The following is a 12,880-nucleotide window of genomic DNA, read 5'->3' on the forward strand; positions in this document are numbered from 1 at the left end:
TATCTAATTAAGTTATTAAGCAAATGTGCAGAGAATGAAAGGGCTGAAGAAACGTTGCCTGCAGGCATCAGCTAGTAAGGTGTCATCAGTGCTTTCTTTCACTCTCTGCTCTGGTATGTTAAAAAAAAACAAAGATGGTTAATGAGGAACAAACACTGACCAAAGTAGAAGTCATGGATGTTGTACTTCTTGTCGTGGAGTTTCCGTAATGAGCTGTAGTTTGCAATATGACCAATAGGAACTGTGCATGAGTCCCAGTAGTGGCCCTGAAGAGTAGAAGAAAGGGGAAGATTACATAAGGGTTGAAATGATGAATCACCCAATCTAATTCTTGTTGATATACAGGGTGATAATTGCACACTTACGTATTTGGCCCTGATGTGATCCCGGAACTTGATGTACCGGCTGTTGGGTATTGGAATGGTTGCCGACTCCTTGATATCACCCTGATAAAAAAGAATAAATTTTAGTAAAGCATGAGAGCAACATGGCTCAGACTTGAATCAATATTGGCATTCTCTTCAGCGAAACAACATACTTGACACATACCTTGAGCCAATTGTGCTCCAGACATTCATGCGCTGTCATACGCTTACTGTGGAAGAAAACATCAGATGTGAGACATGCCAGCAATAAAAAAAAAGGAAACAAACAAAAACACAATTTATGGAAATTAATATGTGTTCCAAAGGCAAAAAAAAAAAAAGAAAAGAAAACAAAGCACATACTCCTTGTTTCTTGTGAGCAGGCGGCGAATGAAGTCCTTGCCTTCTTCAGAAACATTTGCAAATGCCTCATCGTCAAAGTCCCAGTCACAGGCCTTGACATTTTTCAGTGTTTCAACGTCATTCTCACCAGCAAACGGCGACAGACCACTCAATCTGCAAAATGAAAGTAGGGCACGCTTTAGTCATGATCAGGTCGAATAAATGAATCAAGAAATGTGTTCACGGAGAGGGTGGTGCTCACAGGACGTATGCCAGCACACCAACCGCCCACATGTCCGTGTAGAAGCCAACTGGCTCGCGGTCAACGATTTCAGGAGCCGCAAACTCGGCAGTTCCAGTTGATATTTTGACGACCTCATTTGGATCAAGCTTGGTAGCCAGTCCAAAGTCGATGAGCTTGACATTCGTGCTCTTCCTAGTCTGGCACATAATATTTTCAGGCTGGGGGGAAAATAGTAAAAAAAAAGGAAACGGTGAGAAACAGGTTTGATTATATGACCGAAGAACAAAACAATAGGATTGCACGAATAATGAATTTTAGGTTCAAAGCGAAATGGAATAGTGATTTGGTTCGAATAACATTGAATCTGGTTGGAATATATTTAAACCTCGATATAAAGAACCCGGATATAACGAAATATCGTTGTAACAAAGTAAATAAAAATAGTCTTGCAATAAATATAGTGTTAGGAATATACCTTTGTAATATTTTTTTTTGATATAACAAACTTATTTTTGTGTAAGATGCAACTTTGTTATAATGATGTATGAGTATAGTACATGTCACATATGATAAAAAAAGGCATATTTATCATCAGCCACCAAATCTGCATTTGTTTAACAAAAGCACAGGCCTTGTTTTAAAAATTGAAACAAGGCCTGTGCTAATGCCATTCTTTTTGGCCCAAACGAAGAGGACTTTGAATAGTAGAAGGATTTTACTTTCAGTAGAATGCTAGTGATAACCTGTAGAATACATTACGTTGTAAAATTCCTTTCACTTGGAGCATAAAAGCTGGTATAACAAGCTTTTAAACTGATGTAATGGGCATGATGAATAATTGTGAGGGTAATGTTCATTTAACCTTAAAATGAAGCTTTGCGGCAGTGCAAAATTCTCATGTATAAGTGTTTTCATGGTAAGCAAACCTTTACTGCAGTAAAACAACCTCTAAAGGGGTCACACGCTGACTACCTAATAGACTAATATACATGTATTCATTCATTTCAAATACTTTGAAATTTTCTATAACTAAAATTCGAATAGAAGCGAATTTGAATATTGTACTATTTGTTCAAATATTTGAAGGATTGAAATATTCGCATAAGCCTACAAAAAAAGACTTCATTCTTAAATGCATGCACAGTACCTTGAGGTCAAGGTGAATAATGTTCTTTTCATGCATGTGCTTGACACCCTCGCAGATCTGGCGCATGTAGTTTATCACTTCAGCCTCGGACATCTTGTAGTCCTCATCTGTGATGCGTTCAAACAGCTCTCCACCAGACATGCTGAAGTTTTTGGGATGCAGAGGAGATGAAAGATGAGAATTCTAACATCATATCAGAATTAAGATGCCACAAAAAATGATGCACCATTATCAATGCCAGTCATAAATGGTTGTGCATATTTTATTCTATGTTTTGGAGATTTATTTTTCTTGAAATTCGAAGGGTGTTTGTAGGAGTTTATTTTTAGGCAGAAATTCTGTGTTTCGCAGGGTTTTCAAAATTTGCCAATCCGAATTCAAAGTTTAATTTTACATTTTTCTCAATGCTCCATTATCTTAGATGAAATGATATCTGATCACGAAAACATCAAACCTCACAAAGTGCACTTTAGTAGTCTGGAAGTGTTGAAAGCATAAACAAATATAGACACTTGAATAAACAACACTCATGTTTGTGCGCATTACAACCTTGAAGCTTGTTGTGATAGACGCACACATATTTTATGAGGTCCACGTATTACACGTCATCTGGTACGCTCAGTGCCACTAGGAGACCGTATATCAAGATGTTGCCTCAGGCTTATATTGGCCAAACCAGCCATTGTATCAATCACCACTTAGAACATGCCTTTTTGATTAAAGAACGGATCAAGCTCATATTGGCCATTAAAATCGGAGTTTATTGAATAAATCTGAATTGTCGAAACATTTACTGGCAAGTGTTTCATCGGATTTTCTCACATTTATCCGAAAACACCAAGCCCTAGCTATAAGTCACGATTACACATTCGCCACAGAAACACATGCACACCAGCCGTTCCAAATCTAGGCTTGGGAGGCTACCAAATACATCTCTACAATAACATATAAACAATAGTATGATATCAGCACACAATCAGTCAAGCAGAACCAGTATTTGCCAAAAGTGTCTAAGCCACGGCACATGTAACTATACCAGCTGGGTATCATACTATGGCCACTGTAAAAATTTCACCCTCTACAAGTAATGCACAAGAAACTGACAGTACTCCTCAATACAGTTGGCTCTGAAGCGACAGACATTCTTCATGAGCATTACAGCAGCTTCGAATAACAGATTTTTTTTTACTCAAGTATTTGAAAGACTTATGAAAGGCCATATGAAATGATTACACATCAATGTGTCAACCATGGTACTATAAACATTTTGAGATTCTTGCACTAAATTTTAGCAGCAGCCTGTTATCTTGTAGGTAGCAAGCCTGTCCACGGGCAGCATTGGTGACCTTTCTGGGTAGACTACCAAGGCTCATCAGCTATAAGTAATGCTCTAGAAGCAGTCATGTGATCAGTTGCACAATAGACCATGTGAGTTGTGTCTAGCAACACTGATATGAAAAATGAACATGACATACTTTCTGCAATACTGCTTAGTGAAGCGCAAGTTTCAGCATGTTGCGAATGGTACCAACATCGATAATAAAAACTGCAAAAAGAAATCACATGTCCGTGGGACTTACAATTCATAGATGAGCACCATTTCGTCGTCATCTTCAAAAGCATCATGAAGGCGGATGAGTTTGGGGTGATGCAGCTGGTTCATAATGTCTATCTCCTTGCGGATAATGGACTTCTCCAAAGGATGAGAAACGGGAATGAACTTGGCTGCAAAAATGTGGCCAGTCTTCTTCTCGCGGCAGCGATGCACCACACCAAAGGCGCCCCTGGAGAGGAAAGGCAGAAAACAGAGAAACTGATATAACAAATTTTCACTTATGACAAAGTAAATGAGGTGTTGTCGTGCTATAGATACAATTTATAACGAATTTCATGATATAACAAATCTATTTCTGTGTCGGATGTGACTTCGTTTCACCGTATAAACACTGCATCCCATTCATCTTGAGCTTTTAAAGACATTGTTCATTATATTCCATGCTCAAAATAAGCTGAATGAATGCTGTGAAAACACAAGTCATTCAAAAGAAATGCCTCTGTGTATGTATTGATTTGTGAACATTGTACCACAGCATGGACCTTGCAAGCCCTGTTTTTCATAAAACCAATATTTTTGTATGCATAAGCACAATAAGAAAGGATGAAGTTTCTGTGAAATGCAAGAATCCATAGGGATCAGCTATTAAAAATTGTCAACAATTAATAAGGGCTGGCTTAACAAGTGAAATATGACACAGCTCAAGTATAATTAGGTGAGAGTCATCAGCTGCTGGAGACATCTTGTCTCGCAATGCTAAGTTAGGTCGTTTTTAGATGTTTTTTTTACATTAACGGCACTGGGCCAGGCCCATAAACAGGGTCTTCCATGAGAAAAGTATTGGAACATGGTTGACGTACGTTCCGATCTCTTCGAGGATGTCGTAGTAGTCATACACGCTGGAAGTTTTGATGTCGATTGGTTGCGGAATGTACTTGTCGAAGTCATGCACTGCATCAGCAAAAAAAAAAAAAAAAAAAGATGAAAAGCAATAAATCAGCTTTACAGGAACAACGAGCAGAGCAATAAGTCCCACCACTGACTCAATCTGCTTAGTTGGGGTCCTTATCAAGTGGATAGTGTGATGTGATAACTTACCAAATTGGTCATAGTTTGTAATTTTTCCTTCAGATTTTCCTCTGATCTTCTTTCCGTGTTCGTCAACTGAAATAAATGACAAAGGCTAGCGTCAAATACAGAAAAGTGACTGTATTCCTTAGAGGCCACTGAAAAAACAATCTTCAAGTCTATGGAGAAACAATTAGATATGTAAACATACCCATGTAGTCTTTCTTCTTTTCCTTCCTTGAAGCTGCAATGGAAATAAGCATACAGCTTGGATTAAATCGTTACCAGAAATGAAAATCTTTATTATAGCAAAAAGAAAAAAAAATAGTGTGAGTAGCTTCACAAGACTGGATCCTTACGCTTGGTCATGATGGGAGATGTGGGTTCACAAGGCTCACTTCTTCCAAAGACGTTTTCAGCATACACGCGGAACTGGTATTCTTTGGACGGGTTCAAGCCAGTGATCTGGTGAGTTGTGAACCTAGAAAGCAGGTACAGTACACCAAAAATTACCAGGGCACCTGTAACTTGTTTGTACTACTAATACAAAATGAATAAAATATTTGTCACAGCAAGTGCAATAAGGTAAAAACAACGGACCAGTTAGATTGATTTTCTAGCTTGCACACAACTGGTAACCATGTGGTGTACACGTATCCCGAAGGAGTACGGCCACCAGTGTGGGTCCGGTCTTAGCGAGCCGCAGGGCACGCGTTAACCGTCACCGTGGCGGGAAACACGATACTGCTCAAGTCGCAACACTTTATTGTGGCAACACCAAACGCAGTACAGCCCGTTGCAAATAGGCGCGGCGGGAAAGCAAGTAGGCTTATCCACGCCACGGGCACAAAGTACTACACAGGGGTGCCACGAGCACGTCTCCGCGGTAAAGCCGATCCACGGAGACACCGGAGCAAAGGCCCGGTTGCTCGAGCGAGGGCAAAGGCGCTCGCGTGGGCTTCGAAGGGAGACGGGTCGGCGTAGCGAGGCCACGCACTAGGACACCGTACCGCCCTTCGGCCGTGCGTACGCAGCGGGGCAACAGCGGGTGAGCGTTCGCCTTGGGCGCCAGGCGCCGTCAGCGAAGTCCGACGAGCCCCGACTGACGGGAGTCGACGGACGAAAAGATAGCGTGGCTCACCGTTTGCTGTCCCGGAGAGTATCTGACCGCTCCTGACGCAGCGCGCGAAAACCTCCCAGGGGTCCCCGCGTGCGGCGCCACAGTCAACATCCGCTACCGGGTGAGGGAGTTATACGTCACTCCGCCCTTCCCAGCGCGGCAGACAGCAAGGAGGGCAGACATGTCGGGACATGAGAACGGCAGAAAAGGCGGGAAAGCCCGCTTAAAGGCAGCGGGCCAGCCTCAATTCCCACATCCAGTACGAATGAAGTAACTATTTAATAAAACAGGTGCACGTTAACACCTATAATATTGGCACTGCAGATAATGGGGCATGCAAAAGAAACAATGCCACTTTATGTCACTTGAAAAAAAAAACACAAAAGAAGGATCAAGTAAAGATTGGTAATTTATATTTAGCATACTTCACTCATTTCAGTAAAAAAGTTAATGAACTCAGGGTATCAGCATATTGTCAGATCAGAATGTCTTGTGGATGCTTTTGAGTCAAAGGTGTGCAAATAATGATTTCTGAAACCGAAAAGGCTATGAATTAAGCAAAATGATGGTCCAAGAAAAGGGTTACAAATCAATTAATCATGACGCTGATTTGAGAACAAATCATGTAGCAATTGTATGAAATTGAATACAAGTCATTCAGTTTACGAATAAATTTTGAAATGTTCACTGACTGTGATGCCAGTGTAACTGCAAAACTTTGGCTAATTGATTCAGACTCAAGCAAGGCTATAATAACCCAACCATTTCAAACCTAGTGTTCAATTTCTATCACGTCACTACGCATTACTTGAAAACAATTCACAGAAATGTTCAAATTTAGGCAGTCACTTAATTTGACAATCCGATCATGTGGTACTATCTGATCTGAAATTTTAGATAAAGAGTAGATAATCCTAATTGATACTCATCTTCAACTAGAGGCCAGATGTTACTTTGCATAGTATGAGGTACCACATACCTCGTGTTTCCACAGCGCACCCACGTGGTGAGTGGGCTTTCTCGTTTCTCAATCATGTAGTTCGTGACGTGGCTTCCACCATCCCACAACGGTGGTTTCCATGACAGCAGGCAGTTGTCATCATTGATGTTCTCAACCACTGGGTGTCTGGGTGGATCAGGTTTGTCTGTTTGGGTGCAAAAAAGTTTTTTTCTATTTAATTGACAAGGCACGAAGGCGGAGAGTCGCAGAATGGCGCAAGCAGAGCAACACAGGATGTACCACTGGCAGCCACAGGTCAGGGAGGCATCTCGGAAAAGCTATAGCGCCCACAAACAGGGACAAAAGAAGGAACAAGCTTTTTCTCAGGAAGTGGTCGGTGATTTTCACGAATGTACCAAATCGATCGTGATCAAGAGAATCGTGCCAGCAGTCCTTCCGTCACAATCTCAAAGAAGGGCATCGAACGATAGGCAAAGGGCAAAATGCGAAATGACGAGTGTCATACTCTTAGTTTATTTTTTGTTGGTGCTTGGCTTTGAGAGTGTTGTCATTGACTCGTTCAGCGTGTGTGCATTTCAATTCTTCAACAATAAACCATCCTTTTTAGTTTATTGATGTGTGTTTTTTTTTTCTTTGTCTCAGCCTGTGTGTGCTGAAAGGTTTCTAAAATGCAATATCGATCAGCTCACCAAACCAGCCTCGTGATTCAGGCAAAAATTCATGTTCCCAAATGCCGAATGCAGTCGAACATTGAATGCATAGCTTACCACTGATCTGGACCTTGATGATAGCAGAGTCCATGCCAAGCTCATTCTCCGCAACCAGGCGGTACGGTCCGCTGTCGGTCTTGTTGACGTCACGGATGGTGAGGATGGCGTGCCGCTCGCCAGTTTGGATGTCGAAGTGAACGCCGCTCTCGATCTCCTCGCCTTCCTTGAACCACTTGATGCGCGGCTTCGGGAAGCCCGTGAAGGGAATCTTGAGCACCACATTCTCGCCCTTCTCGAAGCAGGCCAGTTCGCGGAAACGAGGTGGCACGTTGATGTGTGGTGCCGCTGTGCATGGAAGTGTGAAGGCACAATCACTAAAGTAAAGCTATGAGGAATAACACGGAACAAGGTTCATTGACACAATAAATAGTTTGCAAGCTGGAAATCACACATGTGCAGGCTACTGTGTGGTTACAAAGACTACTTCATTATGCTGCAAGCAGATTTATAATTCTTAAATGCTTTTCCTTTGCGAAATTGATTAATTCTTTCACATATTTATTTCTAAATAATTGATGCACATGCACCGTCACCTCGTACTATGCAAGGAAAGTGATGGATATCAGTGAACAAAAACCCTGGTTATTTCTATTGCGAGAAAAATCAGCCACCACTTCGTGTTTCTCTACCATCGTAAAAATTAACAAATCTGAGTGCAAAACCAGAGTACATCAAAAGAAGGGACTTACTCTTGATGAGCAGCTCTGCCCGAGTAGAACGGGTGCCGCCCTTGTTGACAGCACGGCAGGTGTACTCGTCGGCGTCCTCCCCAAAGATGTCTGATATGATGAGGGTACACAGTTCACCTTCGCGCGTGATGCTGTACTTGAGACTCTCGTGCAGCTCGCGTGTGCCCTTGTACCATGTTATTTCGGGGGTCGGGTTTCCGGTCACCTTGCACTGGAACTGGGCACTCTTGTTCTCAATGCCCATGGCCGTCTTGAGCGGCATGATGAACTCAGGTGGTGTTGCGGCTGCACGTGAGGTGATGGCATCACAAGGTCACACATACATCATTGCTGTAATGCTACTGTCACCACTGGTGACCCAAATGCATTTGCTGCAGCATATAAGCAGTGGGTGCAGCGATAGTGAAGATCGGTGAACAAAAATTAAGATGATGCATTACGATATATCACTTGGTTATCATATAAAATGAGAAAAGGATATCTAGAAGCACTGAGCTATGCTATCTGCCCAATAAGTGCTTCCAGCCATTAAGTGGTTAAATAACACATCTATACTTGACCTAATTCCCATGTAATCTTATGCAACATTTACCACACATTGGTGCTTTGCAAGTCTACATATAGGTCTAGGAGTGCTTTGGTTTGGGCAAGTTCCTCCGACATCTGCAAAGTTGAACATTAAACTGAACAGGTCAGAACTGGTCCTCTGTGGGCATGTCTTCTTGTGCCTCCGTCTTTCGTGATGTTCAGCTCTACAGATCGGGTCACTCACCCTGTGGGTCCTTGATCTTGACTTGCTGGGAGTTCGAAGACGGTGGACTCTGGCCGGCCTCGTTGACGGCAAACACGCGGAACTCGTATTGACGATCTTCAATGAGGTTGGGGATATTGATTTGCGTTGGCAGGCACAGGTGCGCGGGGTTGACGCGCTGCCAGGCTTGAGTGCCGACTTCACGCTTGTCCACCCAGTAGCCGAGGATGCGCGAGCCACCATCTGATTCTGGTTTCTCCCACGACAGGTTCACAAAGTCGCCACCCACCTCAGTTACCACGGGTATGCCAGGTGCAGTTGGTGGATCTGCATGCACCATGTAAAAAAACGATTCTTGAGTTGAAGCTGAGAGCAGTATGCTGTATGCTGTGCATGATTATCAATGCAGAAAAGCAAGACGAAGAAGATAAGCACCGCTGAGGGTGAACTGTAGCATAGTCAGTAAAGTGAAAATCTAGGCCTCAAGGATTCTGGCACAAGTGTGCTTGTTAAGCCTGAAAGAATAGAGCAAACCATGTGCCTTTAAAAACAGTGACGTTTAAGTTTGTACTTTACTATTGATCCGCAAGCAAGGTTTATATGCGCCAGCAGTGGATTCAATATAAATTCAAGTGCAGTGAAAGCATCTAAGGCATCTAGAACAAAGAAAAAATATGTAAATTAAAGTGTAGCGATGCACTGTTTTATAAATTTAAATGATTGCACAAGAAGCAAATGTGAGAGATGCGAAATCCTTTGCGTTACTGACCAAATGGCAACTTGGCAATGATCGGGTTTGTTCCTTCCAGTGGAGCACTCTGGCCGTTTTCGTTGACAGCCATGACTCTGAAGAGGTACTCCCCATTTTCAGTCAGACCTTGTACTGTTAGTGTTGTGTCCTGTCCATACACAAAAGAAAAAAGAGAGAGAAAGATAAAAAATGAAATTAGTTTATTTTGTTTTTTCTAGCACAGTAATTACCTATACACACAAGCAGAAGTAGATTATCGTATAAGCTATTTCGTAAGTTTAGCTGTGCATAAAATGATGCAGTCATTTTTCCTATAAGACACACTGTCCGCAGAGCTCCTGTTAGTTGGCACAAGGAACTCAAAATAGTGTGAACATTCAAGGGCAGCCTTGCAAGTTAACTGCTGCCAATACCCAAGGTGCAGATTTCTGCTCAACTCAACATACCTCGGCAATGTTTTAGATGCCGCACATTGGACAGTGCAAATGCGCTAAAACACTCAAGGTAACTAGACTTGCAACATTTGCAGCGGACCTGGAGATAATCAATGTGTGTAACAAAACATCTCGTGTTGCAGAATGTACTCACACGACAGTAAGTGCTCGCGACCACCCACTGGTTGTGAGTGGTTTCCCTGCGCTCAACAATGTAGTGGGTGACCTTGCAGCCGCCATCATACTTCGGTGGGTGCCATGCAAGTTTGCACGTGTGCTGAGTGATGTCAGACACTTCCAGAGGTCCAACAGGTGGGCCAGGTAAGCCTGTGAGTGGAAGTTCACATCCAGAATTAGTCTTGAAATTCAGCTCGTTAACTACAAAGGCTACAAATACTATACAATGTGTAGAAGAAATGGGCAGGATTGACGACGCAGCTTACGACCTTGAAATTGTCTCACATGTCTTATAAATGCCCTGTTATTAAACTGCATGGCAATTTAAACGTTTGATTAATCCAACCCCCCATTAACCTTCTTGAGTACACAAGCCCGCAGCCCATAGGTATACAGCAGACTCACAGTAAATGGAAATCTCTTAAAAACAGAACTGCTGCCTAAATGAAACAACCGCCTCCAATATGACTGGTTTCATACTTCAATTCTGCACCGTAGTTCATTTCTCCGTAATCAGAACTCCTGTTTAATAAAACACATTTTCCTGATCTTTTCAGGTTCTGTTTAGCGAGAGTTTACTGTAATTTATTATCTACTGTGGCAATCAGCTAACTGATGTGGCGTATTGAGCTGCCTACTATCCGGCATAGAAATTGACATTTATATTTGAACACCGGTAGTATTTTGCAGCCGCTAGCAGTTCTGACATAAACTTTGAGAAACTTAGTTTGACTAACCGTGCCTAATAATTAAAGAAGGTCACATTAAGCAAGCATCATTAGATTATGTAACATTTTGTGGCTGTCTTTGATATCTGTGGCGCGCTGTAACAGTGCCTGGCTAGATACGTTGCTACCCAGCGAAGCGACCCACGAAAAAAGGCAAGAGTTCCAGTAAATCTTCTTGCTCACCAGTGACGTAGAGTGTGAACTGGGCGCTCGCTGTACCGCTGTCATTCTTGAGGGTGAGCTGGTACTTGCCCTCATCTGGCTTCTCAGCCTCACGCAGGTACACGATGACATAGTCATCAAACACCGTGTACTTGAGGTGGTCACTCTCCGGCACTTCAAGGCCTCCCTTGAACAGCGATACCTCCATGGGTGTTGAGCCCGAGAAGTAGATCTTGACCTTGCCATTGTCCTTCTCTGGCACGTACACTTCATTCGGACAGCGCTCGATTCGTGGCGGCGCTGCATGAGGTTGCATGATACTTTAATCAGGAGTAAAAAACATTTCTCTGACACTTTCTACATTTAGTCACTTTACACAGGAAACCCAAGAGCGCACTCAAGTATTGTATTCTGACTATAGGAGGGATCAGGAACAACATTCTTTGTATTGCTTTTGAAAATTAAATACTACAGAAGAAAAAAAAAAGAGTTTTGTCTGTTTAAAATACCCTTATAAGGCCTGTCTGAGGATAAGTGAGAAATACATCCAACTGACCAGCAATCTTGAGGTCAGCAGAACACCGTGCTGAGCCCAGAGGGTTGCTAATTTCACAGGTGTATTCTCCTTCATCCCCGTCTTCAATCTCGCTGAAGACGAGCTGGTAGACGCCTTCTTCTGGCTTCTCAACGGCTCGGATTCTTGTTCCACCACGAATGTCTCGGCCATTCTTTAGCCTTGTAACAAAGATGATGGACGAGAGAAGTTGTAAGCAGTTACATTCAATACTACATGAGTTACCTCACAGAGTACTAATTCGAATCAGCGCCATTATTTCGGCTCCTGCTTGGAAATAGGATTTAATGTGACTTACGTACTGATGATATCCTGCAGCATAAGTAAAATACAAAGGATAGGAATAAAAGTAATGTAAGAATGTGCGGAGATAAAACTGAACCAAAGAATCTGCATTCTATTTCACTCATAGCAGGCAATGCAGTGACGTTTAGAGAAACTTCTCTTGCTGCTTGCATTTGCTACAAAAAAAATCTTGTGCCATTTATGAAGGCTATAGGTATCACTTATATTAGTGAAACATTAAGTCTCATGCTCTATAAAATATGATGTATTTATTACATGATAAGCACTGTATGCAAGAGTTTGTTAATACAAACTTAACACTTAACAACACTTATCACTTAACAAGCCCATGGAATGACGTGCTTATGTGGGCAGCAGCCACAGTGCACCGTTTGTGCTTATGACCAAGCATGTCTAGAACACAATACACAAAGCTCAAATAATAAATATTCTATGCAACCACGTGCTTTAGTAGTGATATATTAAGTAGATATTGCACAGAAAGAGTCACAGGCCAATAGCAACTGCATTGAGAAACACACACAGTGAGATCAATTACAGCACTACTGGTTTTGATTCAGTCGTTTCTTTTAAGTATAGAGTTAATTGACGCAACTATAAGATCATAATAAGATTATGTGATTTTATGCTTACAAAACTTCCTTCATGTGACAATAATAAACAATTATGCTTAACATGCATTGAGATCTCCACACACAAACATACATGTTTTTCATGTCAACGGAAATGCAGACAT

The 12,880-nt window shown here is 42.1% G+C and overlaps 1 protein-coding gene across 6 annotated transcripts in view; it reads right to left on the bottom strand.

Moving 5' to 3' along the window:
* Positions 1–12,880, bottom strand: part of bt (projectin protein bent) — a 201,363-nt gene that overhangs the window by 14,108 nt on the left and 174,375 nt on the right. For all 6 annotated transcript variants that reach the window (XM_075875040.1, XM_075875041.1, XM_075875038.1 and 3 more), the window contains 19 exons: positions 11,821–11,999; positions 11,286–11,564; positions 10,352–10,524; positions 9,782–9,911; positions 9,034–9,339; positions 8,262–8,546; positions 7,570–7,857; positions 6,821–6,986; positions 5,081–5,202; positions 4,933–4,965; positions 4,752–4,817; positions 4,514–4,604; positions 3,679–3,882; positions 2,099–2,240; positions 970–1,169; positions 729–881; positions 550–595; positions 366–446; positions 161–266 (listed from right to left, as the gene is read on the bottom strand). In XM_075875040.1, coding sequence (XP_075731155.1) covers positions 161–266; positions 366–446; positions 550–595; positions 729–881; positions 970–1,169; positions 2,099–2,240; positions 3,679–3,882; positions 4,514–4,604; positions 4,752–4,817; positions 4,933–4,965; positions 5,081–5,202; positions 6,821–6,986; positions 7,570–7,857; positions 8,262–8,546; positions 9,034–9,339; positions 9,782–9,911; positions 10,352–10,524; positions 11,286–11,564; positions 11,821–11,999 — 3,050 coding nt within the window. The remainder of the gene's footprint in view (positions 1–160; positions 267–365; positions 447–549; positions 596–728; positions 882–969; positions 1,170–2,098; positions 2,241–3,678; positions 3,883–4,513; positions 4,605–4,751; positions 4,818–4,932; positions 4,966–5,080; positions 5,203–6,820; positions 6,987–7,569; positions 7,858–8,261; positions 8,547–9,033; positions 9,340–9,781; positions 9,912–10,351; positions 10,525–11,285; positions 11,565–11,820; positions 12,000–12,880) is intronic.

Source organism: Rhipicephalus microplus, chromosome 10, assembly GCF_043290135.1.
Source record: "Rhipicephalus microplus isolate Deutch F79 chromosome 10, USDA_Rmic, whole genome shotgun sequence".
Lineage (NCBI taxonomy): Eukaryota > Metazoa > Arthropoda > Arachnida > Ixodida > Ixodidae > Rhipicephalus > Rhipicephalus microplus.